Consider the following 24,642-nt stretch of genomic DNA (forward strand, 5'->3'; position numbering starts at 1 on the left):
AGGGAGGCTGGACTGTACTTTGCACCAGGCACTCAAAGCCCGATGGCCATGTTTACCAGCATTCCCATCTGCAGACAAATGAGCTTGTATTTTTTCCCCCCAACAACCCTGTGAAGTAGGTGCTGTTTTAACTCTTGTTTTGCAGACAGGGAAAGTGAAACTTGGAAAGATTGAGACTTGCTCAGGGTCAGACAACCACTGAGAGGTGGAGACAGAATTCCAACCAAGATCTTTTTTCTAAAGCCAGTGCCCTTCCCCCTCCACACAGGGAAGAACAGAAGGGATTTCAGGACCCTAGGGTCATGTCCTCTGGGACCACCCATCTCAGATGTCCACAACAGGAGGAGCTGGCATTCATGGGGGCTATAAACATCTGGTGCCAGCAGATGGGCTCAGCTCAGCCCTGGGGCCTACATGGAGGTGGGGCAGGGGTATCCAGGGGAGGTTGAATCCTCAGGGAAATGGTATATTTGAGGAGCTGAAGGTGCCTGGTTACTCCTGACTCTGTCTCTCTGACATGAAGGCACTAGGTCAGGTAGACTCTATCTATGGTCCTGCTTTGCTGAAATTCAGTCACACTGGAGATTGCAACCAGATGAAGGATTTGTGGGAGATGGAATGAGAGCGTGTTAGGAGCCCCAGGCCATTTCTGCTGAAGTTGGAGGGGGCCCTCTCCTGGCCACCACAGAGACTCGTCCACACAGTTGCTGTACTTTGAGCATAGCAACCTCAGGGGCTCCGGGGTCCGTGGAGTCGGGCTCTGCAGCCTCTGAGAACAGAGGAGTAGATCCCAGGTCCCAGCAGCCTTGGCTCACATTCTGTTCGGCACCATGTGACTCTGGACACAATACTTAACCTCTCCGTGCCTCAGTTTCCTCATCTGTAAGCTGTACTCTCATGTCTGCTTCGTGGTCACAGGAGTGTTAGGTTGAGGGCTTTGACCAACATGTAACAAAGGTTCAGTAAGTGGCAGCTGCCATTACTGTTATGGGCTCCTGTCCCCACGACTCCTGGGTGGGGGCATCCAGACTCACTTGCACACCGCCTGCCTAAGCCCCCTGGCTGGGCTGGGACTCACATAATGACTCCTTGGGAGGGATCCCTGAATTGGAACATTCCTGCCAACTCCTCCCTCCTGGCTTGGCAGCCTGAAGACAACACTGGCCAAAAATATTTGTGTGGGTGGCGGAAAGTTAACTTTTCCGCCTCTCTCTTCTTTCCTGGAAACAGTGGCCACCATCAAATACAGCAAAACAGAAGCAGGAATTGAGGGAGGTGAGGCCCCGGCAGGGAGTCAGAGGGGGCTCTGCCCCCTCCCCTCGCCCACTCCTTCTGCCTCCTGCCATCTGGCTTTGTAGTGGGTGAGAGGGATGCGGCAGGGGGGAAGGTGGCTGCAAGTGCTCAGTGTCTGCAAATGACAGAGGTGGAGGGAGCCTCCCACATTTTCAGGCTCAACCCCACTTGGGGAAGCTGACATGATGGAGTAGAAAGGCACCTGCCCAAAGGTACCAGTCAATCCTAGGGTTAGACAAGTCTAGGGAGCTCCCTGAGAGTCTAAGATGCTTCAAAATTCGAATGGTAGGAATGTCAGGTAGCAGCTGCTGGGTGAAGGAGACCCTGGAGAAGAATGAACACCTGGAGTCATTGCCTCTGTCTCTGTATCCACCACCAGGGTCATGGTATTAGAACTAGGTTCAACCCCAGCCTTACTGTTTACTCGCTACATGTCTTAGGCAAGAGGCCACTTCATCTACCTGAGCCTTGATTTCCTCATCCTTGAAATGGGATGTTACAGGGTGTCACATGGAGGATAATAATACCCAGCATCCAAAAGGTGTATTTGGGAGTCTCTGAGTGGTGCAAATAGTTAAACATTTGGCTACTAAATAAAAGGTTGGCAGTTCAAATCCTCTCAGGACACCTGGGTAGAAAAGCCTAGAGATCTACCTCCAAAAAATCAGCCATTGAAAATGCCATGGGGTTCACCATGGGTCAGAATCTACTTGATAGCAATTAGTTTAAGTTCCCCCACGTGGCTCAAATTGTTTGTGTTAAGCTACTAACCAAAAGTTTGTTGATTTAGACCCACCCATTGGCACAGCTCTGGTAGCGTAGTGGTTACGAATCGGGCTGCTAACCTTAAGGTCAGCGGTTCGAAACTACCAGCCACTCCGCGGGAGAAAGATGAGGCTTTCTACTCCCGTAAAGATTTACACCCTCGGAAACCCTGTACAGGGTCGCTATGGGTCGGACCCGACTCGATGGCACTTAACAACAACAACAATTGGCACAGCAGAAGAAAGGCCAGGTGATCTACTTTCCAAACAAAACAAAAATAAACCAGTTGTCTTGAGGTGATTCTGACCATTGAAAACCCTATGGAGTATAGTTCCACTCTGACCCACCTGGGGTCACCATGAGTCAGAGGTGACTTGATGACAGTGGTATTAATATGTGTTCCACTCCTGATGTGGATCAGCACTGGACCTCAGACCCCAGGGTCAGCAGTTCAAACCCACCAGCTGCTCCTTGGAAACCCTATATAGGGTTGTTATGAGTTGAAACCAATTCAAAGGTACTTAACAACAACAATAACAATATTGTGAACTCTAGTTTTTTCTCCTGACAGAAGGTTGGCTTCTTTTTTCCTTATTTCCTTGCCGCCAGGCTATTACAACAGGTGCCTGGTTATCTTGCCGATCCTCATGCTTGTTTGCCTTTCCCCTGGTTGGCTCAGGTCTGCCCTGGGGCCTGGTAACACACTTATCTCTGCGGTCTTCCTACCAGAGTCTCCCCGTGCAGCTCCAACCAAAAGTCAAGGCCCCAGTCTGACGCGGATGTCAAAGTCGCTGAGGTCAGCCCAGACTCTGAGGTCACTGGTTTCTACAGACTTTCAGAATTCACTGGATTCTCACTGCCTCTGGGCAGCCAGTGCTGGGAGAGCAGGGAGAATCTCTCTCCCAGTTTTCAATAGGACAGGTCAGATTCAGAGTAGAGCCTCTTGCCCAAATTTACAGAGCTAAGTAGAGGTAGAATCAGGCCTTTAACCAAGATGTAAATTCCAAGGCTTTCCTTCAAATGTAATTGGTCATCAACCCTGTCTTAGGTTCTCTCTGTCCATCCTCCACCTTGTGCATCCACAGATCCTTTCCAAACCTTTATCCCAAGCTTGGAACTCTCTCCTATCTTCCAGGCCCCCAGGTGGAACTGCCTGCTGCTCATCTCCCCCGGAAATCCAAATTCTAACTTGTCTCCCTGTTCCCCTGAACGCCTGCTCTTTCCCATTTATTCCTGATCTCTATTAGCAAAATCACTGTCACTAGAGCAAGGAACCTGGGCTGCATCCTAAACTCCTCCCTCTTCCTCCACACCCACTCTCCATCTGCCTCCAAGCCCTGCCAGCTCTACCGCCCAATCTCTCCCCCATCCATCCCCACCTCACCACCTCTTACAGGAGGGCTCCATCTTCTCTCCTGGCTGCTCACAAACACTCATACTCTCATTGTTGTTATCATTCATGGTGTGTCCCTCCCCCACCCCCACCCCACCAGATGTTAAGGCTTCATGAGCCAGGACACCAGATCTTCCTTATCCTCCACTGTCTGCTCAGGACCTTTGAAATACAAGATGTTTTTGTGGGATGAATGAATTATGTATTGAGTTATGTCTCAGAAACTGTGCTATATCTTCTGCATGCATTTTCTCACTCAATTCTCAATGCAACACTAAGCCAGAGATATTGTTATGGTTGTTACAAATGAGTCAGCTCTAACTCATGGTAACTCCATGTACCACAAACAAAATGTTGCTGGGTCTTACACCATCGTCATGGTCTGGTCAGGTCCATTGTTACAGCCATTGTGTATTTTGAGTGCCTTCTAACCTAGGGGGCTCATCTTCCAGTAGCATATCAGACATTATTCTGTTATGATCTATAGGGTTTTTATTGGCTGATTTCAAAAATAGATCACCAGGCCTTTCTTCACAGTCTCCTAGTTTGGAAACTCTGCTGAAACCTGCTGAATATTTGAAAATACTGGTGACGTAGCTTTCAGTATCATAGCAACATGCTAACTGCCACAGTATGACAAACTGGCAGATGGGTGCTGGAGTCAGATATTACAACCCTCATTTTATAGACTTGCTGGCCACCAGCTGAGATTATAATGCAAACATGGCAGAGAAGCACCTCATTGCACCTTCTCCTCTTGCTGCATTAACCTCCTCAGGGGCCCCAGCTCTACCCCACTGCTCCTGTGATTCCCAAAGTGGAATGTGTGCCTTCGGTGGCACATGAGAAAATTTGTTCTATGTGTTGTCAGATAGGTCTTTTAAAATAACTAGACATTTATTTAATGCATATTGAAGAAAAAAAAACTCTACTCAACACAACATACTTGTGGTTTTCTTGCAATTATTGCTTAAAGAAAGTCTTAAGTAACAAAAGTAAGTTATTTAAAGGAAATGTATTAAGTAAATAAAGCTTTAGGTGACATAAAGATATGGTAAAAATCTGGGACAGCCAAGGACTGAAATTTGATTAACTCTTTCCCATGGGTGTGTGGGACCTGTACCCCAAGTTCTCAGGGTCACCCCAAGATGAACCAAAAACCAGTTGCTGTTGAATTGGCTCTTACTCATGGTGACCCCATGTGTGTCAGAGGAGAACTGTGCTCCACAGAGTTTTCAGTGGTTGACTTTTCAGAAGTGGATTGCAGGCCTTACTTCTGAGGTGTGTCCGGGTGGATGCTAACCTCCCAAGCATTTTGTTAGCAGCTGAGCATATTAACCATTTATATCACCCAGGCCTCCCCAAGATGAACACTTCTGGTGAACGGTTTCATCTGCTGTTTCTGTCCTCCCTGTACAAACAGATCTCCAAGGACGCCTCCCAGACCAGAGACGGGTTAAGAAGGAAGGTACAGGGCTCCATCACCCTACTCAGCTCTGGAAGGACTTTTCTGACTGTGCCCCAGCTCTGGGTCAGTGGATTCAGGAAGGTGAAGCTGCGGAGAGCCAAGAAGGCCCCAGAGGAGTGGAGCCCAGTGGTGACACAGGTGATCCCAGCATAGACCTGGCAGCCAGCTTCTCTGCACCACTGAGAACAAGCAGCACCATGCTGGGTCCTCACCTCCCACCCCCACCCCTTGGGCTCAACGAATCAGGGCCCACACCCTGCACCTTTGGGATCCCAGATGGGAGCTACAGGTGTCTGACCATGGAGACTGAGGAGAGTGGCGGCGAGGAGAGCCTTCAGGAAGAGACAGGGCTCAGAGACCTGGAGGGGGACAGCAGCAGTGAGGACAAGTCAGCCTGCAGAGCCACCCAAGGGGCACTGCAGCTGCCCAAAGCCCTGGGCATCCAGTCACGGAGCTGCTTCAGGGAGGCACGAGGGGCGTCCCAGCATGACGACAGGGCCAGCCAAGGCTGGGACATAGTGAAGATGAGGCAGGGGATGGCAGCCAGCCCTGGCCCCAGGGTGGCCCAGAAACCAGGTAAGCTTGCGTTGATTCTCTCCTAGTCACTTATGCAGGGGCTTCGGACCACATTTTCCCATGATACAGAACAATCCTACTCACAGTCCCACGGGCTGCCTGAGTAACAGCTGTGGAGGGGTAGGGAAAGCTGTGAGTTTCATACAGCCCAGCTGTGCCACATCTAAGCCCACTCTGTTTTTCTGCCAAAGAGGACATGTGAGAAGGCAGTGAGAGAAAGTCACATTATCAGACTCGGTTCAAAAAAGTCCATCTTTCTCTCTTGTCTGCCCTCTTTAATCCCAGTGGTAACAAGCAGCTATGAAGCAATGAAGCAGAACTCCCTCAGGTATATGCTGGGTCTAGAAAGGTCAAGGGGAAGACTGAAACCTCTGTTCTCATCCAACCTCCTAAACCCATCCACACTTGAGGGTCACTGAGGGTCCTCACCTGAGCCTCATTTTCCCCTCTGTCAAAAATGATGAAAGAAACCTGCGCGGTGTGCCACCAGATAAGCACTGCACTGCTAACCAAAAAGTTGGTTAGTTCAAATCCATCCATGAAAGAAAGACTTGGCTATCTGCTCCCATGGAGATGACTGCCTAGGAAAACCTGTGGGTTCTACTCTGTCATATGGGGTCACTTGCTGGGATTTGGAGTCGACTCCACACCCAGAGATGACAAGGTAGGACCACCTGGGCTGCAGTGAGGTTCCAAGGATAGCATGTCAGGAGAGATCAGTGTGCTCCACACGGCAGGAAGGAATGATGATCGTTCTCCCGCAGGCGTCTGGAGAGCAGAGAGCAGGGTGGAGACAGGGAAACCCACACTGAATCACCTCCAGGGGCCAGGCTCATGGAAACGCTGAAGTGGGTCCAGATGGGGAGGACGTGAGTCGGGCCATGCTCAGCTCAGGCAGGAGCCGCTGCCAGCAGAAGCTGGGAGCGTGACATGTGGGGGGAACACAGACCTGGGAGGGCTCCTGCGTCAGGAAACTGAAAGAACACTTCATTTCTCTTCAGGCGTTGCTGACGCCCTGGCTGGCATCGTCCCAGCCGTCCTGCCCACTCTTCTGTCTGAAATAATCCTCTCCAAGCTCTGACCACCATCCCCCTGCCCCACTGTGACCACTAAATCACCCCTGGGGCCTAGATAACACAAAGAGCTGGGCAGGAGCAAGTGGGCGTGGGAGAAGCTTTCATTCTTTTGGGACAAATAGAGGGAGCCTTGGGGGAACCCAGGGAAGGCCCAGTAACTTTGAACTTAGAGGTGAGTCCACACACATGTTAATCAAAATCCAGGTCCCTATTCCTAAAAGTCTCCATGACTTGCTCCCTACAACCAGAATGCTTCTTAGAAGCCAAGATGACCAGATTTTACTTCTCTACTTTGAACGTATTTTCAGGAGGACTCAGTTCCTGGGGAAGGATAGCATGCTTGGTAAAGTAGAAGGACAACAGAAAAAAAAAGGGAGACCACCCCAATGAGATAGATTGGCACAGTGGCAGCAACAATGGGCTCAAACATCGCAGAAATTGTGAGGATAGCGCAGGTCTGGGTGATGTTTGTATATAGGGTCGCTATGATTCGGAACCGACTCAACAGCACTTAACAACAGCTTAATAATAACAACGCTCTTGGACCATTGCTGGAGGTCAGGACACCTGAGTGCAGAGTCTGACTCGGATGCTGGCTAACCAAACCCTAAGTAAATCCCTTCCTCTTCATGAGCTTCAGTTTTTTCACCTGTGAAAATAAAATAAAAACATGGGCCCCATCTACTTCATAGAGCTGTTGAGAACTTAAATGATGTTGCATGTGGCAATGTTTTGGGGAATTTCAGAATATTTGAGATAGGCAGGTGAGACGTGTTGACACTAAATTGATTGTTAGTTCAGCACTACAACAGCAACTGTTTGTTAAACCCTTATATACTAAACCCACTATTGCTTTACATGTATCATTTCATATAATCTCATCACAATCCTCATGAGGGACATACTATTATCTCCATTATACAGATGAGAAGACTGAGGATCCAAGAATAGAAATGACTTATCCAAGATACAAGACTAGCAAACTGCTATCAATGGTTCAACCAGAGTTTTCTGAGTATGGGGCTTGTCCTCACCATTACCATTTTATTCTTGAATTATAAGGCCAAATGTTGCTTGTGGATGCTTGGGAGTGGCAGATACTTGGAATGAAGATGTTCCTTTTATTGATCCCAGTTGGTATCACATAGGGCTGGCTCATTTAATTAGTATATCATTCTTACAATCTTCCTATCATCTTTCAAGACAGGCATTGTTTTCCCCATTTTAGATGAGGCCTCTGAGGCTTAGAGACTTCAGTTATGCAGTGTTGGAGTGGAGACTATGATCATGTTCTACTGGTTCATTCCTTTCTTTAATGGCCAGCCAGATTGGTCACCCAGTTCTGACCTGAACATTTCTAGGATCAGAGCAGGCAGAAGTGATCTCAGGAGGTTGGAAAGGGCAGGGAAGGCTTCTTGGAGGTGGAGACAGGAAGGAAGCTGGGTCTTGCAGGACAATAGAAATCCAGGTGGTTTAGGTCAGAGCCCACACTGCCATTTCTACTCCCTTGGTGGCCAAAGTCCCTTCTCTCTGCCCAGAGATCCGGAGGGAAGAGGCCTGTAGAGTTGCCAGGTTATTAGTGGATTAGAGCTTGCTTTTAAAGCTTCCTCCACAATTGCCAGAGGATTATAAGCATCTTCAGACAATTACATCCATCCTTCTGCAATTATACCTGGCTCTCTAGAGTGCTTCCTGGGACTTTTAATTATGGGCCATGACTTCTGCTTTGGGCACTGCCGAGGCCTTCATTTTGCAGGGGAGGTGGTGGGCATTTTCCACTAAGGCCTGAGTACCAGCTGATCAGGGCAGCATGGGGTCCCTGGAAGGCTGGAGGGTTAAGGGAGTGGAAAGGTAAGGTGGGCAGCAGCCTGCAACTCACATTTCCTGCTGTCAGCTGCAGAGCTCTGGGAGCACGTACATGGAAAAGCAAGTTTAATTAATGTAGGGCTCATGACCACGAATCAGCCAATACTAGCTGACCCATAGCTCACAAAGAGAGTCCCACGTTCTAGCCGTCCTTTCTCCACAATGTCTCAGCTGGTCGTAACTGCCAGAGCTCCTTGAGACTCTTGCAAACTGAGACAAGTTTTTCTATCTCACTGTTCAGCTGCCAGGCACTGTGCTAAATGTTTTGTATGGAGTATTTCATTTCATCCTCTATAAACCTATGAAAATCACATGAACCTGTGAAGTTCATACTTGCCTTACATCTGCTTTACAGATGAGGAAATGAAAACATATGGCATTTACGTGACTTGTCAAAGTGTCCCTGGCTTGTGGGTGGAGGAGTGGGGATTTGAACCCTGGGTTGTCTGAGCCCATTCTCTTAACCACCCTCAGTACTGCTTTGTTTCCATGGAGATGATGAAGCAGGCTGTGTTCTTCTACCCACCTGGGGCTGGAAAAAGGTTGTTCAGACTCTGGGGGATGGTGAGGGATTCTGCCAGCCCCTAAGATGCATTCGGGGAGACCTGGGACCCACTGCTGACCCTGCCTCTACCTGACCAGGTGGCTTTCAAGAAGTGACTTTTCCTCCTCTCTAAGCCATCTGGGGGATCTAGAAGCTTTTCTAATTCTAGTAGACACTGTTCTGAGCCTCCAGGATGGGGATGGGGTGTGGATCATGTTGTCAGATAAGACTACCCCTGGTCATATCTATATTCTTTTTTTTTATTTATTTTTTTTAACTTTTGTGAATTGAGTGAAAGTTTACAGGGCAGATCATCAACTTTACATTCAACGAATCATTGCAGTGATTACAATCCCCTCCGTGTACCATCAACTAACAGTATTTACCTTTATTACCTTTTTTATATATTTTTTTAGCAGCAGACTTCTTAACTTTTGTGCCAACAAAGAAAGCTCTTATATGATAGATACTAGGATACAATGTGGAACAAAACAAATGTGTTCCAATCACATCTATATTCTTGAAGCAGTGAAACATGTGCCCATAGTAAGAGTTGACAAAAGCCACTGGACCTCGTGGTCCCTGCTCCCTGGCTTGTGGGTGTAAGGACAACAGAGCAGGAGGCTGGGCAGAAATTTACCCCCCAACCCCTAATAGGAGAGTGTTGATATAGGAGCACAGCCCACAGGTTCACATATACCTCAACTGTAGAGTCATGTACAGATGCATTTCACACACACAGGGCAGACTCTGGCACATACCCCTGCAGGCCCCCTCTCATTCATGCACATCTAACTTTCATGTGTGGACGCATGCCTCACTGCCCTTTATCTGAAAACATACAAGCGGACATGCACACTCTCTTACATGCAAACCCATCTCTTCCAATACATAAACAGGTTAAAAGCATATTCTGTTTCCATTTTCATTTGCTCATGTACCTATTTGAAATTTCTCTCGCATGCACACTAGTCTCTCCTACAGACATATCCACCCTTGTACATCCTCTGTCACACACCTACGTACAGATTGAACTACTTTCTTTCCTTCTTCCTTTATCCCATCTCTATCTCTCTCATAGCCACCCACACAGTAATCCCAGACTCTCTCTCCATCTCACCCACGCAGTTTGGTTCCTGGTTTCCCACAGGCCACCCGCAGCCACTTCCCCAGCACCCGCACTCACAGGGTAACTGATGCCCTACCTGATACCTGTCCCCTAATCTCACCCTATGGCTGCCACAGGACAAGGGCAGCAGCAGAGTCAGAAGAATGCCCTGCACCCTATGAGGTAAGGATTCTGGTGTGTGTATTCTGGGAGAATTTGTCCCCTCTTGTCTCCTGACCCCACACACACTAAGCCAACAGGGGATGTCCTAAACCCAGGCCACCTGCAGCTCTGCATTTCACAGAACTTTGGGTGGGGTGGGCTTATATCTGTGTGTTTTGAACTTCCTTTAGCAGAAATCTAAACACAGAACCTAGAGACATAAGGCAGACCAAAGGGGGACCGGTTGGAGAGGTGGAGTACTGGAAACCCAGGGAACTAGCATTTTTTAAATGTGTGGCTATGCTTCAAAACCTTGGGGATGTGGAGGGTGCTTGCAATGACTCCTAATTCCAAGACCATCCTCTCCCGATTGGGAGGGAGGTTGGGATCTGGGAATCTGGACTTTTGATACCCTGTGATTCTGATGTACACTGACCCCAGCCGTAGAACTCCACTTAGCTCAGTGGGAACTGCCGCCACAAAGAGACTACAGACATCCCTGCCTTAGTTGTTACTGGTCTTCTAGTTAAGTCAGGAATGGCCAGCAGGTAAATCTTACCAAGCCTTAGTTACTGGGATTGAGAAAGAGGAGATTGGCTTGAGGACGTTTGCTGACAGTCAGTGAGTCAGTCAGTCATCTGGATCTGACAGAAAACGGGGGAGGAAGTGTCAGTTAATGGGGTCAAAATCACAAAAATCTAAAACGGGGTAATGGTTGTTGTTAAGTACCGTGGAGTTGATTCCCTCTCATAGTAAGGGATTTCTGAGGCTGTAAATCTTTACGGGAGCAGAAAGCTTCATCTTTCTCCCGCGGAACAGCTGGTAGTTTCGAACTGCCGACCTTGGGGTTAGCAGCCCGATTCATAACCACTATGCTACCAGAGCTCCTTTATGGCAGTGATAGTGAAATTAAGTGGGGAAACATGGTAGATAAAACGGGAGATAGGGAACAAATGAGGACAGAGACAAAAATACAGAAAGTGATGAGGAAACTGAGAGTCGGAAATTCACGCAGCGGAGACTGAGGCCCCAGGAGAAGAAAGGAGAGAAAGGGACCGCCTTGAGACGGAGTCCGAGCCCCTCATGTGGGTGGGAGTCACACCCCTAGGCTGGGCGGGGCGGGTGGGGCAGGGCGGCGCTAGGGCCCAGGGGAGCGCGGCAGGAGCTCGGCTCACAGCCGGCTCTGCGCTCCCTGCTCTGGTCCGGGAGCAGCAGGCTTAGCGGTGGCTGCGGAGGCGAGGAGGGGGCGTCCAACGCAAAGGAGCGCTGGGGGCGGGGAAGGGCTTACGGGGCTCACTGAGCTGGGCAAGATGACTGACGAGGCCAGGTGCATAGAGTGGGCAGCGACTAGGAGCTCGGGTACTGCGCGCGGCTGGAGGTGAGTGAGGGGCAAGGACCGACTGGGGTGCGGGTGCCCAGGGAGCCTTGCCCCATCCCATCTATGCTGACCCTGAGAGATGTAGCACATCTGGGCTCCCACCCCGCACTCAGGTTGACCTTGGCCAAGTCGCTTCTACACTTTGGGTCTCAGTTTCCCCATCTGGACAGTGGGGGGTAGGGTGACTGGTAACAGCTAGAAGATTTCTAACATCTCGGGAGTCGGAGGACACCCCTAGGCAAGCAGCACCCAAGGGGTATGTGGAGGCTCCCGCCCTTAATGCTGTTCCCGCCAGAGAGTCGGGAGTGGGGGGCAGCCCCGGCCGGCCTTACGGGTGGGCACTAGCTGGTGTTCTGTGCCCCCCAGCCAGTTCTGGAAACGGCAGCAGCCGCTGAACCCAGGCACACGGTGCTTTGGGCTCTGCCCGGTACTGGGTACTGGCTAACATGGGCGCCTGTGGGGCAGCAAGAACTGCGTGTGCTGGCTCCGAGTTCCCCCTCCCCGCGGGCGGGGCCACCAGGCGCCTGGATCTAACTGCGGGTGGGGCACATAAGGACTACCCTGCCCAAGCCCCACGTGAGGAAACTGATGCCTTTCCTGCACAACTCCTGGGAGAAGGGGTCACTGTTTTAAGAGCTCCACATCAAATTCTCACAACACTCCTTCCTGCCTTTCATTACCCCATTTTCCAAGAAGGGAACTGAGGCCCTAGAGGTGGAGTTACCAGGCCAGGTAGCCATCGGAGGTCAGGGCTCCCTCCTAACCAGTTCACTGTGGAATTGGGAGTTCATCCTGGACCCTGGCACGACTTTTATGAGGATTCTGGGGGGAAAGTTCTCCCTTACTCCCCACATCCTCACCAAAACTTAAGGGTTTATTCTTGTGTCTTGTGTGTAGGTTTTCTCGAAGGGAGACCTGTGAGGGGGAAGTACCAAGTGCCCCATCCCCCAGCCCAGCCTATGTTGAATGTCAAGTGGTACTATATTAAATCAACTTGCTGAGTAATCTTGACCAATCCCCTTGCCCTCCTCTGGGGTTCAATTGCATTAGTGTCCGCAGCACTGGTGGTAGGGGCAATTAGAGGATGCCTCAACTGCCATTCTTTTGAAAGGTGAATATTGAGGTTGAATGCCGACCCTGGGCACTAGGGTGCAGTGGGGTCAGAGACTGGAGGCCTTGCTACTGTCTGCCTGTCACCAACCCCAGGCCTGGCACCCTTCCTATGTTGAGGGGCAGAGCCACAAGCTGGCAACTGATGTTTTCCTCCCCCAACTATTTACCATAGTATCCCACAAGAGAATTGAAGAGACCTCATTTACTTGGAGGGACATCCCCTACTTCTGTCTCCTTAGGATATCTTAGATCTCTCTCTGGCCCTCAGTTTCCCCATCTGTACTGAAGGGAATGGATTAGAGTCACTTTAGTAGGACATTCACAGAACCTCCTCCAGGCAAATTATTGACTGTTGTGCCATCCTGGCTCCCAGCCCCCACTTTTCTGACTGTATGTCAGCTCCCCACCCCCACCCCCTTATCCCCTAAGTTAAGTTGTGGTTGGAAACAGCATTTACACGGTTAAAACAAGGCCTTTTATGCCTTGCTCCCCCTGTTTGCCTTGCCCTTCTCCACTTTCCTTCCCTAAGGTGCGAAAACAAACAAACTAAGGAAAAAAACCTTTGGCATTCAGGTGCCTGGTTTTTGGCTGATCCCTAGGCTCTTCAGCCTACATTTTATCCAGTGCCCCCATTATAGAGTTGGGGAGACTGAGGTCAGCCGGGGGGGAGGGGGAGATGTAGAGTCCCCTTTCCCTGGAGAAGAGCAGCCCCTTGATAGGACAGGGGCACAGGTGGCAGTGGAGTATCTAGAGAGATGAAGCACTGAGGGAGGGGCCTTCTCTCCGTCCTCTCTCCATCCATCTCTGTGGTTGACATCAGTCTCCCTGAGACTGAGCTGGGGTCAGCACACTCTCTTTCCTCCTTCCCTCTACCTGCCAGCACTACCCTTCCACAAGGCTGGGCACAACTCTGGCCTTGGGGCCTGGCCTGGGAGGTACCTTTTCCTTTGGGGTAGTTCCCAGGCTTCTAGACATGAGCTCATTGGAGTCACTGATGCCAGGAAGGGAGGGACAGAAGGGAAGCAGGCAGGGCTGCCCAGATCGGGCCACCACAGCCCCTGGGGAAGTGGAGGAGGCACTGCTGGCAAGGACATACGGGTTCTGGGTCTGTCATAGTGAAGGTCGAGGGGCCAGATAGGCCAGTAGAAGGTTAATCATCGGCCAGGGGGCAGGGGCCAGGCCAAGCACCCTGGGTTGCAGTGCAGAGATTGGATCCTATGTCCACATCTGTGACATTAGGAAAATCCCTTACCCTTTATGGATCTCAGTGTTCCTGACTAGCAAGGGGTCAGGGGAGGTTTGTCTAGAGATAATGCTTAGGCACTGAGGTGCTAGTGGTAAATCACAGACAGGTCCCTGCCCTCAAGAAGCTTGCATTTTCATTGGGGAGATAGACAAGACAGAAGCAAATAAAAGAGCCAGATGATTCAAGATTTAAAAATGGCTTGGGGGTGGTGGTGGTGGGAAGTCATACTGCACAGAGATGGAGAACAACTAGAAGGACTAGTTTGAGTTGGTGGCTAGGGAAGGTGACACTGGAGTGGAGACCTGAATGTTATTTGAAGGTGTGGTCAAGCTGCCTTCCTGGAGGAGGCATGGCCAGAACTGAGACTAGAAGAATGAGAGGGATTTGGTTGAGAGAAAGGACGTTTCAGATAGTGGTTAAAAACAAAACAAAACAAAAAAACAAGCGTATTGCTGTCAAATCAATTCTGACTCATGGTGATTCCACATGTTAGAGACTGAAACTGCTCCAGGGGGTTTTCTTGGTGGTAACCTTAACAGAAGCACATCTCCAGACCTTCCTGCCATGGTGCAGTTTTGGACTGCCAACCTTTAGGTTACTAGTCAAGTGCAAACTTGTGCTGCCCAGAAACCCTTAGAGTATGATTCAGGAGTCTGATTGGGTGTATGTACAGGGGGAGAAAGGGGGTGGGATTGGTTCTAGACTGTGAAATGCCTTTACCCCCAGAGATTTCAGACTGCAGATCTAGAGGCCCAGGGTCTGTGCTCTGGGCTGATGGGGAGTCGGGCCTGCAGCTGGGAGGCTGAACTGAGTTAGGTCAGTGTGTGTGTAAGATCAGAGTCCCTTTGTGAGCTGTCCCTGGACACTGGGCCTCAGTGGCTACCCAGTGTGGCCAGAGAAAGAGGCTACATGGGGCCAGCCTCCAGGCCCTGTCATTCCAGAGGAATGAAATCTTTACCAACTGGCTACTGTGTGAAATTGCACCATCCTCGCTTCATCTTTTCCACTTGATAAGGCATTACAGTTTAATACTGTGCTGGCCTGACCTGCCCAGGGCAGCTGCAGGTGGGGCACAATTAAACCTGCTTCCATGTTACCTGCTTCCTGAGTGGGTAATACACAGATCCTGTTATTGGACCTCTGGCCTCACCTCCCAGCTAGCTGTGCAATCTTGAGCATGTTACATAACCACCTCTCTGGGTCTTTGTTCCTCATCTATAGAATAGAAACAATCACAGACCCTATTATATACTGTTATTATGAAAAATGACATAAATGGCGATAAATGCTTTAAAAAAAATGTTATTGTTAGGAGCCATTGAGTCGATAGTTATTAATAGAATTATTATGCTTGATCCCTGTAAAATAGCCTTTGAGAAGAGGGAATTCAATCAAGACTTGTCATGGGATAAATTACATTTTGACACTTTGCCAGGAACAGGTTTTGGCGGTGGGAGGACAGGCACAGCATGGTAGATAAAGGTCTGGACTGAGCTGTAGGAATGGATGCTACAAGTCTTAGCCAACTTGCTGGTGATTTTGTGCAAGTCATTTGCTTCTTCTGTCCTTCAGGGTCCGGTACTGAGCTGCTGTGTAATGGTCTAGTGAGGCTTAGAGGGGATCATGGGTGTGAAGTGGCTCAGTAGCCACTAAAAACATGGGGCAAGTAGGAGGGACTGTCATTGTGAGCTGGCAAGTTGGATGAGCCCCACAGACAGGACAGTGGCCTGACCCTGGGAGGTGACGTGCTTAGTACCCAAAGAACCACACACCTGAATCCACCTGGTTCTATAAGTGACTCTGCCCCAGGGCATCCCAGGAGTGTATAGCAGATATAGTCTGTGACCTCTTGCTGGGCTGCCACAGGAGTTGGGAGTATTGGGTCTGAATCAGCTAGTCATTTCCAATGTGCTGTGGAGTCTCTGGAAAAAGGAATGGATGGTACGAATCTGAGATCCTTGCATCTAATCTTCCAGAATCAACCACTTGGAGACTAGAAGGAGCATGCTAGATTGATAAAAGCCAAAGCTGTTGGGAAGTAGTTAAATGTTTATTACTTATCATGTGCCAGGGCTCTTCCATCTTCTTTGCATATTAACAGCTATATAAAGTAAGTACTATTATTAACATTTTATAGATGAGGAAACGGAGGTACAGAGAGGTTAAGCAAGTATCCCGGTACAGAGAGGTTAAGCAAGTATCCCAAGGTCACATAGCTTTTTAAAAAAAAAATGTTTTATTGTGAATTATGTGATACTTTACATGGGAGAACATTAGTTTTACATTCATCCTATCATATATTGTTTCATTGCCATGGTTACACTCCCCTTCATGCATCATCAACCAACCAAAGGGTATACACTACAAGCCTGCCCACCCCCACCCCCCACCTCCGGTCGTCAGCACATAGCCCCTCTACCTCTCTGGGTCTAAAGTCTCCAGCTATTCCATTTCTCCACGTCATCATATCTACCTCCATCTCTGGCATCACTGCTTCTCTGGGTAGGGCCCCCCTCTCTGCTCTTCTCCCTTGTTGGTCCCAGGGAACTCTGCTCCTAGACTGAAAAGTTAATCACTCCCCTCCTTGCTACAAAACATCAACCTTTACATTTCCAGCCCTCACACTCAGTCCTGATAACAGTTATTCACTATTGTATCACAAGAGACCTTTCCGCATTTCATTTCATCAGCCCCGCCTAGACAGATTGGATACTACTCAGTGGAGATTCTACCTTCCTCCAGGCCCTCTGGATACTAGGCTCCCTCTTGAAAGTTTGTAAGCCAGTCACTTCTTGCCTTTGTAGTCAGTTCACCCCCATTTTGGGTAGCCTATGTCCAAATGCCGCATATTTTTAAGTGGCCAGATTCAAATCCAGGTAAAGTGGCCCCAAAGCCCATGTGCTTAACTCCTCTACAAGGTGTCCCTCCTGTTTTTGATGGTGTGTCAAAAGCTCAGAGGAGCCAAATCATCTGTGTAACAGCATATAGCTTTCTTCCTTGATTCTCTTCATGCCTCGGGTTCTGGAAGAAGGAGCCTCACTGGGTTGGGGACTAGGGCTCTGAGGTTGGCCCTTGAGCCAGCTCAGCTTCCTTTCTTCCCTTCCTCTCTTCCCTCTGGAGTAGGTCAGGGAGAGCCAGGTGATGGATAGGTGTCATTAGTGTCATGGAATAAGTGGATACCCCTTAGTGCCTGGGTTGGAATGAACTCCCATGCAGTCCAAATGCTCCCATCTTTGTACAAGTGAAGCAAACTGAGACCAGGGCATACAAGGACTAGCCAAGTTCAAACAGGCAGGAGGGAGGCTCAGTTCTCCTCTGCTAGGCCTCCAGCCACTCTTGCACTGGAATATTTCCCCTCCCTCCCTGGGCCTATTGTCCTGTCTCCTGTGCTGCTCAGTGCCGGTGGTCTCTCCATAGGGCTATGGGACATTGGGGACCTTCACATTAGTCCCCAAGATGGCCTTTGCCCCAGCTAGGACATGATTCCTAATATGGGTCCCTTTGGGAGGGCACTTGTGGGAGAGGAGGGGAGGGAGGGTGCAGATTAAAAAATAGACTGTCACGTGCATGGGAACAAACATGCCACTGCCCAGCGTGCGCCAGTTAGCTCCCCCATGCCCAGCTGCCAAGCCCCACTCCTGGCTCCCATAGGGGGCCTGCCCACCCATCTTGGCTCTGGGCCTGAGGCTGAATCCTCCCCAGCCACTTTCTCTCCCTGTTCCAGCCCCCACAGCCTCATGAGCCTGGGGGTGGCCTGCAGCTCAGCTGGGGCTCTAAGGAGAGCCCCAAGGGTCTGTCATCCCTACTCTCTGGCTGTGTGGCCCTGAATAAGTCCCTTGTCTCTCTCTGGGCCTCAGAAATAGAGCAGAAACACTCTCAGTTAAAATCCTCTGTAGTTTTCAAAGTCTTTCTCAGACTCCTTCCCTCATTTAGACCTCACAGCAGTGCTGAAAGGTGTGACTTGGTCAGAGGTGGTGTGAGCTGGTAAAAGCCATGAGTTGAGAGTGGCATATGCCGGGTCATCTTGTAAATTCCAGTGATGTACAGCTTCCCTGGGGTGGGTGAGGTCACAGAGGGAGGCTTTGCAGCATTGTTTGTGTTCATTTTGTCTTTCATTCAGTCAGCAAATGTTCATTGAGCCCCAAGCTATGGCCAGGCAGGGGAACCGACCCACCCACCATCAACCAAGCTCCCTGCCCTGTGGGGGCTGCTTACCATGGGGCAGGGCACTGATGTGAAAATAAATAAGAAAGGAATTACAGATCTGACAAGGATTTGGAGGGGAGGCGGAGGGTGCTGTCAGGGGAATGTAACCTGAGACTGCCCCACTGGAGGAGAGGAATGGAAGGATACCAAGAAAGAGGCAGCAGATGCAAAGGCCCTAAGGTGAGAAAGTGCTTGGTATCTCAGTCTACTTAGAAGAATATCTTAAAGGAGGGCCATGGTGACTGGAAGGCAAGGGGGCAGGGGCAGAGAGGCTACCTATGTGGGGCAGTGATCTTAGAAAGGAGGGGCAGTTCTTGCATGCTGGTCTGGAGTCTATTCTTGTCTCCCCTCTTCTTTCCCTCAGATGCCCATCCTAATAGTAACCTAAGGGTCCCATTCACACTCCCCTAGTGAAGCCATATGATGACTGAGTGCAAAGGGAACAGGCGTCCCTCCATCCCTTCATCTCTTGTTTGCATCTCAATGTGGACCAGATGCATCTTGCCCTCTGAAGGCTGCGGTAGTGGATCAAGCCTCAGTTGCAGGCCACAGAGGGCCAGGTTCTTGGGCAGAAGGCTTCATATAGTCCCTTAAGCTGAGCACTTCTCTTCAGGTGAATTCGTGTTCATTCTTATTCCTTGTGGAAGTCTATAGCTATGGCCCTCCAGGGGATTCAATTTTGAGCTGAAGTGAGCCCTGGCCCATGAACTTGAACTGCTGCCCATGCCCTGCCCCTTTTGCTCCAGACACCTCCACCCAACCCCAGAGCCCCCAGGACTTAAGTCCTGGCCTAACAGCCAGGAGACCTGTTTTTCTGAGCTCTTGAACTCATCCTGTCTTCTTTCTGAGTCTCAGTTTCCCTACCTGTATCATAGGGAAATACTCCAGTTTCTAGATACTGAAAGTATACTCCATAGACCACCACCCAGAAACTTGTCAGAAATGCAGAATCTCAGGCCCTATCCCAGATCCCCTGAATCAGAATCTTCCTTTTAACAACATCCCTCAGTCATTTCTATGCATGTGAAAATTTGAGACATCTTCCTTGAGTCTGTCAGTTACAAACTGACAAAAAAAAATTTTTTTTAACTCTAGACTCACCTCCCCTCACTTCTCCCCTGCAAAGTTTTACATGTAAAACCTATAAGAGAGGAACCACTCACTCTGTAGGGGAGGAATATGGAAGGGTAGGTTAGAAGCACAGGCTTTATTAGGATGGTGACAGAGGGGAAAAGGACAAGAAACTTGTTTTGGTGCAGGAGGGTAGGGGTCCTGGTCACCATTTCCTCAGGCCCCTCTGTTACCCCTGAGAGCTCCTGACCAGGTAGCTACAAAGAGCCCTTTCAGCTCTGACCTCTAGATTACTGGGCACCTCAAATGAATTTGGTGTGGCGCTGTGGGCTAATGCGCCAGACTGCAAAGCCGTTTGAACGGCAAGGTCGGTGGTTCAAGCTCACCAGCTGCTTCTTGGAAACCCTATACAGGGTCGCTGTGGGTTGGAACCAACTTGATGGCACTTAACAACAACAACATATGAATTTGTAAAGTTGGGTGTGGAGGGAGGGTGCTTAATGAGCCACAGCTTGGTGACATCTTTCCCTGGTTGCTCCCATCTTGGTGTCTTGCCCTCTTCCCTTTGGAATCACTGTAAGCGTAGCTGGTGCTATTTTTAACGTGACAACAGTGTTGAGGAGAGAACATCCTAGTGCATTATTTATGCCTCTGAGTCAACAGGATTACCTTCACAGCTCCCAGAACTGGGCCCTAGCGGCTAGGCCTTCGTCACTGCCGTGGCTGGTGTGCCCACTATAGGAGACACGAGGGCAACCTCCCTGGTTAGCCCTGACCCTCCCTGCTCAGAGCCCCAGGCTGTAAAGTGGGTCATGAAAGTTATCAAAAAGAAAAGTTCTGATGATGACTTTTCTTTTTTTTTTTCCCATTCATTCAATAAGTCGTTATTGAACACATATTTCCTACTGTAGGTATAGGTGCACTGATGAATGAAACAAGTCTTGCCTTTGAGGGGCTCACACTGGAGCCTTAGTCCCCATCATCACAATCACTACTACTGCCAGACCTGCTGTTAAGGGCTTTGCACATTTGGGAGCTAATTCCCAATCACCTTATGCTAGGGAGGAATCAGAAGACTGTTTTGCAGAGGAGGAGATCCTGGCTGGTGCAAACAGTTAGGTTCTCAGCTGCTAAATGAAAGGTTGTACTTAGAGGTGGATTGGAAGAAAGCCCTGGTGATCTGCTTTCAAAAAATCAGCCATTGTAAACCCTATGGGGCACCATTCTGCTCTGACACCTTGTGGCAGAGTTGACTCCAAGCCTTTTCAGGGGAGGAAACTGATGCTCAGCATATACAAAACTTGCAGAAGGTCATCCTAACTATGCTGAGGACAGCTGGGATTTGAACTCAGACTGGCTAGAACAAAATGATGATCTTATATTAAAATGATAGCATGTGACTTTAGGTTTGCAGGACCCCTGCACTGCTGGTGTGAGGGACATAAAGCTGGAAGAAAATCAACTGGGGAAGTTATCCTGTTATTGGGGATGTTGTGTGTTCAGAGTTTGCATGAACCTAGAATGCAAGGGCAGGTTTTCCCTGGGCTAGAACTCTAACTCATTTGGCATTAGATGATAAGGCTCCAAGTCGCATGTCTCTGAATCAGACCTGCACACTGGTCCCAGTGTTGCCACTCCCTAGCAGTTAAATCTGGGGCAAGTCATTTGGCTTTTCTCAGTCTCATTTTTTCCATTTGTAAAGTAAATGATATAACCATCCCTGTTCTTCCTACCTCTGTGTCTGATAAGATCCCAGTGGAAGTGAAGGTGCTAAGAAAGCTACAAAAATTGCTGTGGGTGGTAATAAGTTAATGTGTTCATTAAAGTTATTGTTAGTTAATATCGAGTAGCCCAGGTGGCGTAGTGCATTAACCATTGGCCTTAATTTGGAAGTAACTGAAAGGTTGGAAGTTTGAGTCCACCCAGATAAGCCTTGTAAGAGAGACTTGGCACTCTAAAGAGAAAGGGGTGAAAAGACCCAACCGGGAGTTGGGTCTAAAACCCAGACTAAAACCCAGACTTCACACTCCCGGTTGGGTCTTTTCACCCTTTCTCTTTAGAGTGCCAAGTCTCTCTTACAAGGCTTATCTGGGTGGACTCAAACTTCCAACCTTTCAGTTATCAGCTAAGCATTAATTGCAAGACTGTCTGTTGCCATAAAGATTTATTGTCTTGGAAACCCTAAGAACATTTTAGGGTAACATAGTAAGGTTGACTTCATAATGTTAAAATCCAAACCAAGCCCTCTGCCTTGTAGGGTGTCTATGAGTCAGAATTGACTCGATGGCAGTAGGTTTGGTTTGAATTTTGGTTTGTTATATAAGGAGCTCTGGTAGCATAGTGGTTACGAGTCGGGCTGTGAACCTTAAGGCCAGCAGTTCGAAACTACCAGCTGTTCTACGGGAGAAAGATGAGGCGTTCTCCTCCCATAAAGATTTACAGCCTCGGAAACCCTGTATAGGGTCGCTATGGGTTGGAAACGACTCGACGGCACTTAACAACAACAACAAATATTATGGAGACAGTTTTACTAGGTGCCATGTGTAGCACTGTTGGTTAATGCGCTGGACAACCTGATCCGATTGAACTGGGAGGCCTGCGGTTCCATTTCACCAGCAGCTCCTCAGAAACCCTATACAGGGTCGCTATGGGTTGGAACCCACTCAACGGCACTTCATAACAACAACAACAGTCAACCTACCAAGCATTTCCTTGGCTAGTTGCTCACAGATAAACACATTTATAAAATCATGGGCTAGAAATTCCAGTGGGCCCCAAGCCTGTTGTGCATGAGAACCCATTGAAAATGTATTTCTGTAGACCCACAGGTCAGGTGCAGGGCCCAGGAACCTGCATCTTACATGAGTACATTCTCTGAGGGACTCTGAGGAACCTGACCCAGAGAAGGGAAGTGACTTACCTGAGGTCTCATAGTGAGGTGGAGACCAGGCTGAGACTAAAACCCAGACTTCACACTCCCGGTTGGGTCTTTTCACCCTTTCTCTTTAGTTGCCCTCTATGTACCCCAAGGAGTGAAGCTGAAGGTGATGATGATGATGATAAAGGTAGTGGTAGCTTCGGGTTGGTGCTGTGCCAGGCATTTGACACAGCCTATGGACCTATTGCATCAGACTGCAAAGTCGTTTGAATTGCAAGGTTGGTGGTTCAAGCTTACCAGATGCTCCTTGGAAGAATCGAATTGATGGCACTCAACATCAACATCCCGTAGGAAAAGGAATACTGGTAGCACTGTGTGTTAAGCATTAGATTGCTAACCAAAAGTTTAGTGATTCAAACCCACCAGTCACTCCGAGTAAGAAAGATGAAGCTGTTTGCTTCCATAAAGATCTCATCCTAGGAGCCTAGGGAGCAGTTCTACCGTGTCCTGTAAGGTCAGCATGAGTCAGATCAACTTAATCCCATCTCATTACAGTAGGGGTACAAAAGGGGACATTCTCCACAGCAACATGATCCCCTGGGACATCTGAGCCTTACATGGCAGATTTCAAGTACCCCTGGAAAGGGGAGCCGGGAGTGCAGTTCAGAAAGACTGGAGAAGTGAATCTGAAACCACTCCATTGGTGCATGTCCTATTATCTCAGCAGCATGTGTCCTTGAGCAGGGTTGTCTGGTGACTAGGCTACCTGAAGCTGGAGCGGGCTGACAGGAGGAAGACACGTGCCCGCCCACAAGCTGTGTGTGTACCTGATGCATGTATATCTGTGCCAGCTGACCACATGAATACTGTGTTTGACTGCAGGTGCTCAGTGTGTGCAGATTCACGTGTATGTGTGTCCTGCCCCCTCTGTGGTGTCCCGGCATGCTTGCATGTGCTGATGATGCATGAGTGCCTGGGCACTTCTGCTGTGGAGTGTAGGTTTGAAGCAATGCAACATGCCTGCATCTGGGGGTACGTGATGGCAGGTGTGCTGTTGCTGGGCAGAGGTAGAAGGCCTGTTAGAGAACACACCTTCCCTTGTGCACACCATGCTCAAGCCTGCCAGGTGTGAGCCTGCCTGAGGAGTTAGCATTGACTGTTCCTTCTACCTAGTCACTCTTCCCCCCCAGACATGCACACACCTCACTCCATTACCTTCTTCAGTTCTTCCTCAGATGTCACCTTCTCAGTGAGACTCACTTTGATCATCATGGTTATATCTCCATAAATCATGGATTGTCCATCCCTACTTTGTCTCCACAGCATTTTTGTATATTTCATCACAGATGTTTTATCTTGCTTCTCTCTTAGAATGCAAGCAGGGGTTCTGTTTATTTGTGTTCCTGGCCGTGAAGGTGCCTGGTCCTCAGTTAGTATGCAATAAATATCAGTGAAATCAATGGATCTATGTTCTACCTAAAACCAGGCAAAACAAACTCACCATCATCGAGTTTATTCTCATAGGATTTCTGAGGAGCAGCTGGTAGGTTTGAACCACTGACCTTGTGGTTTGCAGTCCAGTGCTGATCCTACAGTGCCACGCTAGGAGTCTTAGTCATAGTGACCCTGTATAGGAAATCTTTATGGGAACAAAACACTTCATCTTTCTTCCGAGGGGCAGTTGGTGGGTTTGAAAGCCCACTTTGTGGTCAGCAGTCCAGTGCTCATCCTACAGTGCCACAAGAGTGTCTATGTATCACCTAGACTTAATTCTTTTCTTTAAACTGTCTAACTTTTATTATTGAAACATCTACTTTGTTGTTGTTGTTAGGTGCCATCGAGTTGGTATCGACTCATAGCAACCCTATGTACAACAGAACGAAACACTTACCACACTTGTTGCCATGCTTGAGCCCATTGATGCTGCCACTTTGCAAATCCATCTCGTTGGGGGTCTTCCTCTTTTTCTCTGACCCTCCACCTTACCAAACATGATATCCTTCTCCAGCAACTGGTCCCTCCTAAAAATATGTCCACAGTATGAGAGACAAAGTTTGGCCATCTTGGCCTCCAAGGAGTGCTCTGGCTGCACTTCTTCCAACACAGTTCTATTGGTTCTTTTGGCAGCCCATGGCACTTTCAACATTCTCCTCCAACACCATAACCCAAATGCATCAATTCTTCTACGATCTTCCTTATACACTGTCCAGCTTTCATATGCATATGAGGTTATTGAGAATACCATGGCTTGGGTCAGGCATACCTTAGTCTTCAAGCTGACATCTTTGCTCTTCAACACTTAAAAAAGGTCTTGTGCAGCAGATTTGCCTAATGCAATACAACGTTTGATTTCTTGTCTGCTGCTTCCATGAGTGTTGATAGTTGATCCAAGAAGAATGAAGTCCTTGACACCGTCAATCTTTTCTCTGTTGATAATGTTGTTTATTGGATGTCCAATAACATCTACTTTATTATTACTGAAAGTCTCTCCCTTGTTGT

The 24,642-nt window shown here is 48.9% G+C and overlaps 1 protein-coding gene across 1 annotated transcript in view; it reads left to right on the forward strand.

Annotated features, from left to right (window-relative positions):
- Positions 1-5,116: 5,116 nt before the first annotated feature.
- Positions 5,117-24,642, forward strand: part of SYNPO (synaptopodin) — a 43,956-nt gene continuing 24,430 nt past the window's right edge. Inside the window, exon 1 of the mRNA XM_006863885.1 lies at positions 5,117-5,495. Within this exon, the coding sequence (XP_006863947.1) occupies positions 5,117-5,495 (379 nt within the window). The remainder of the gene's footprint in view (positions 5,496-24,642) is intronic.

Source organism: Chrysochloris asiatica, unplaced genomic scaffold (assembly GCF_000296735.1).
Source record: "Chrysochloris asiatica unplaced genomic scaffold, ChrAsi1.0 scaffold00057, whole genome shotgun sequence".
Taxonomy (NCBI): Eukaryota; Metazoa; Chordata; class Mammalia; order Afrosoricida; family Chrysochloridae; genus Chrysochloris; species Chrysochloris asiatica.